Here is a 4,418-nt window from a genome sequence, read left to right on the forward strand (position 1 = left end):
TATTATTGATCAGAGTATTATTGATGTCAGTATTATTGATCAGAGTTTCACTGATGACAGTATTATTGATCAGAGTGTCATTGATGACAGTATTATTGATCAGAGTGTCATTGATGACAGTATTATTGATCAGAGTATCATTGATGACAGTAGTATTGATTATACTGTGATTATTGATGTTATGTGTTGCGGGTCTGTCAGACGCTGCTGGAGAAGCTGAATGAGTCTCTGAACAGACCTGGATCCAGACTGGCTGCTCTGACCCTGCTGGGTCACCTGATCAGGAAACAGCCTCCCTGGGTTCATCACATCAGCCGCTCCGCCCTGCTTCCCTCCCTGCTGCGCCTCCTCAAGGTACCCACACTCATACTCACAGTAATACTCATACTTATACCCACACTGACACTCATACTCACAGTAATACTCATACTTATACCCACGCTGACACTCATACTCACAGTAATACTCATACTTATACCCACGCTGACACTCATACTCAGACTAATAATACTCATACAGACACTAAGACTCTAGACTCTACTGTGGACACTTTTAAGTTTCTGGGAACCACAATCTCCTGAATCTCCACAAAAACCTGAAGTGGTCCTCCCACATTGACACAGTCCGGAAAAAGGCCCAGCAAAGGTTGTACTTCCTGCGACAGCTCAGGAAGTTTAACCTGCCACAGGAACTGCTGATCATCTTCTACACTGCCATCATTCAGTCTTTCCTGTGCACAGCCATCACTGTCTGGTTTGGATCTGCCACCAGACAGGACAGGATTAGACTGCAACGAACAATCAGAACTGCAGAGAGAATCATTGGGGCCGACCTGCCCTCCATCCAGGACCTTTACCGGTCCAGGATCAGGAAACGGGCAGGCACCGTCTCTGCAGACCCATCACACCCCGGTCACAAACTGTTCGAACTCCTCCCCTCTGGAAGGCGTTACAGAGCACTGTATGCCAAGACCACCAGACACAAAGACAGTTTCTACCCCCAGGCTGTCACTCTGACGAACTGTAAATAGTCAGAGTGTCAGGAGAGAAAAACAAACAAAACAAAACAAAACAAAACAAACAAACAAACAAACAAACAAACAAACAACAAATATATATATATATTTATACTACCTCATACACAGTGGTTTTTGCACTAAACTGTTCATACTGTATATTTTTGAATTACATACTGTACATTTTGTATATATTCTCTATCTCTTCCTTTTGTAAATACAATTACATGTCTATGTCTGTCTTTTTTTCTATTTTTCTTATCCCTAACTTATTTCCCTCCCCTGTACTGTGAGCATTGCCAACCTGGAAAAAATTCCTTGTTCCTTATTTGTTGAACTTGGCCAATAAACGTGATTCTGATTCTGATTCTGAATATTAATTCTTATATTAATACTGATATACTAATACTCAGTAATACTGATAATAATAAACAAACGTGAAGGTGTCAGTTTGAGCTGCGGCTCAATGATGAACATTTCTCACTGTTATCATTGTTTTTATTATCCAAACGATCAGCTGATTATTGCGTGTTGTTGTCTCACGGTGTGTTTGTGTCCTCAGACTGAGACGGACGTGGTGGTCCTGATCACGGGAGTCCTGGTCCTCATCACCCTGTTACCCATGATCCCTCAGGCCGGGAAACAACACATCTATGACTTCTTCGACGTGTTCGGACGCCTCGCCTCCTGGAGCTACAAAAACCCTGGTGAGGCGCACACACACACACACACACACACACACACACACACACACACAAAAATCACATCTTGTGTTTGATTAATTGTAATTGTCGGAGGAGTCCTGTCACTATAAATGAATCTGAGGTCAGGTGAGTGCAGGCGGTGCTCTGTGATTGGCTGGTTGCTGTTGTCTCCTGCAGGTCATGTCCCTGTGGTCCACCTGGTCCACCTGCATGCAGGTGTGTACTCCCTGTTCCACCGTCTGTACGGGATGTTCCCCTGTAACTTCATCTCCTACCTGCGGCTGCACTACAGCATGAAGGAGAACCTGGACACCTTCCAGGAGGTGGTCAAGGTCAGAGCGCCCAAATCTGAGGTTCATCCTCACCGCACCTCATATCGATACCATCGTGTTCCGAAAGCACTGACACACACTCTTAAATCATTTCACCAAATTTTAAATTAAACACAAACATAATAAGAAGCAGAACTTGGCACTTTTTGCATTAAAATATTGACAGCTACATAAAAAACTGCACATTAAATGTGCAACTGTGGCAGCACGTGGCCATGAGAGGGAACTGCACTGTGCACTCACTGCAGACTAAAGGACATTTCCTCACTCACGCTCGAGCAGTTTTTTACAGATTTGGCAGCACGAGCTCATAAAGACGCTGAACGTTTCCTGATGCAGATCTAAATGAACTCCGCAGATATGCATATAAAAGCAACACAAGACCCGGATAAACTAAACAACGTGCATGTCAGCACTAAACGCTCACTCCCGCTGCCCTCGGCCGTGCTCTCGCTTTCATGTGAGGATGTTTTCGGAAGGGGGCGGGACGGGTTGCACGTTTAACGTCGCTGCATCTTGAGACGATGCTGTAAACGTACAGTCTGAAAGTGTTAATCGAGATTTCAAAGCTCTGTATCTGTGTTTTTCTATAAAATGATGTTGTTGAAAAATGTTTTTAATATTGAACATTGATTGTAAGTTCAGTTTGACGCCTTATTGATCAGCAGCATTAGACCAGTTGACATGCTGGCACAGGATCAGCCGCTGTACTGGTTTCCAGTCCAGAAATAGCTGCAGCGACCAGCAGCTGCTGCGTTTCTCAGATAACATGAAACTCAAAGCTGCAGCTGAGACTCTGAGCTGCTGCAGACACGACTGTTAACCCTTTAAAATCCCAGCTCAACGGAGGAGGTGATGAGTAACTTCACAAGAAATGGCCAAAAACTTTCCAGGAAATTAGTAAAAAGTTACAGGAAAGAAGAAAAAACACTTAAAAAACAGAGCGAACATATTTTAACACAAGGTCATTTTTGTCACTATAAGATTTAAATTTTCTAGACATATTTCCTTTTTATGTTAATGTCTAATAATGACCGCCAGCTAATGTTCAGGTCATATCCTCTCACCTTCAGCTTTTTCTTTCATTTTTTTCAAATTTACGGTACATTTTTCTTTTCTTATGTTTTCAAAAGGAGAAACATTTTTTTCGGTTTAAATGTTTATGAAAGACGCCTGAAGGCAGCGCAAGACATCTGAGGTCACTCCAGGTGTTTAAGGGTTAATGTGGAGCTCTGTGACTGGCTGTTTGTGAGTGAAGTGCACCCTGGGAGTTGTAGTTGGCTTTACTTATCTCAGCTCTGTTTTTTTATTAAACGACAAAATGTCAAAAAAGAAAAAATCTTTTCTTGCTGCTGAAAATTTGTGTATGTGTGTGTGTGTGTGTGTCAGCCGATGTTGGAACATGTCAGGGTTCACCCGGAGCTGGTCACAGGGACTCAGGACTATGAACTGGACCCGTCCAGGTGAGTCCGCAGGTGACGACCCAAACCTGAACCTGCTGCTGAGTTTAATTTTTATTTTTACTTTCTTTTATTGATTTTTAACTAAGAACACGAGTCACAGCAGAAAAAACACATTTTTAAATTGAAATACACACATAAAAATACTTGACATCAGCACTTTTGGCTGAGCCCCGCCCACCTCAGGTGGAGGTATTGTGGTTAACTTCCTGTGTGTCTCAGGTGGAGGTGTTATGAAGTCCATGACATCATCATCGAGTGCTCCCGAGTGTCTCTGGATCCTCTCGAGTCTTCCTGCGAGGAGACATTTACTCCTCCCTCAGAGACCCTCCCCCCTCCCCCTCCCCCTGCCCCTCCCCCCTGCTTCACCTGAACCTTCACCTGCAGTCCTCAGCCCTCCGACACCATCAGCAGCTCAGGTAACACTCACAGACACTAATGTCCTAAAATCCTAGAAATGTCCTAAAATCCTAGACATTTTCTAAAAACCTAAAACATCCTCTGATCTTTGAGACATTGTAAAATCCTAGAAATGTCCTAAAATCTTTTAAACTTCCTAAAATCCTGGAAATCTTCTCAAATCCTAGAAATGTCTGAGTTTTCTAAAAACCTAGAAACGACCTAAAATCTTAAAATCGTCAAAGCAGGACGAGTCTCAAACATTTCGGATAAAATGACTGAATGATTAACAGGATTAATAGTTTTAAGATGATTTCTGTATGAATTAAGTGTCTTTGTTAATGAGTTAAAGCACTTTAGAGTTTACTGCGTCCCTTTTTAAACTTCTGCATTAATGAATCTGTTCACTAACAGGAAGTTCAGTTTGTCCTCCACCACCGTCTGGACGTCAGCTGACACTCAACACCTCCTTCATACAGGTAACACCTCCTTCATACAGGTAACACCT

General features: G+C 42.8%; 1 protein-coding gene across 1 annotated transcript; it reads left to right on the plus strand.

Moving 5' to 3' along the window:
• Positions 1–201: 201 nt before the first annotated feature.
• Positions 202–4,391, plus strand: LOC121966750 (hamartin-like; the record flags this gene model as incomplete). The annotated part of the gene is made up of 6 exons (XM_042516818.1): positions 202–354; positions 1,578–1,722; positions 1,897–2,051; positions 3,441–3,514; positions 3,734–3,930; positions 4,325–4,391. Coding segments are annotated over 5 exons (678 nt in total), but the record flags the coding sequence as incomplete, so codon positions are not given.
• Positions 4,392–4,418: the final 27 nt, after the last annotated feature.

Source organism: Plectropomus leopardus, unplaced genomic scaffold (assembly GCF_008729295.1).
Source record: "Plectropomus leopardus isolate mb unplaced genomic scaffold, YSFRI_Pleo_2.0 unplaced_scaffold2577, whole genome shotgun sequence".
Taxonomy (NCBI): domain Eukaryota; kingdom Metazoa; phylum Chordata; class Actinopteri; order Perciformes; family Serranidae; genus Plectropomus; species Plectropomus leopardus.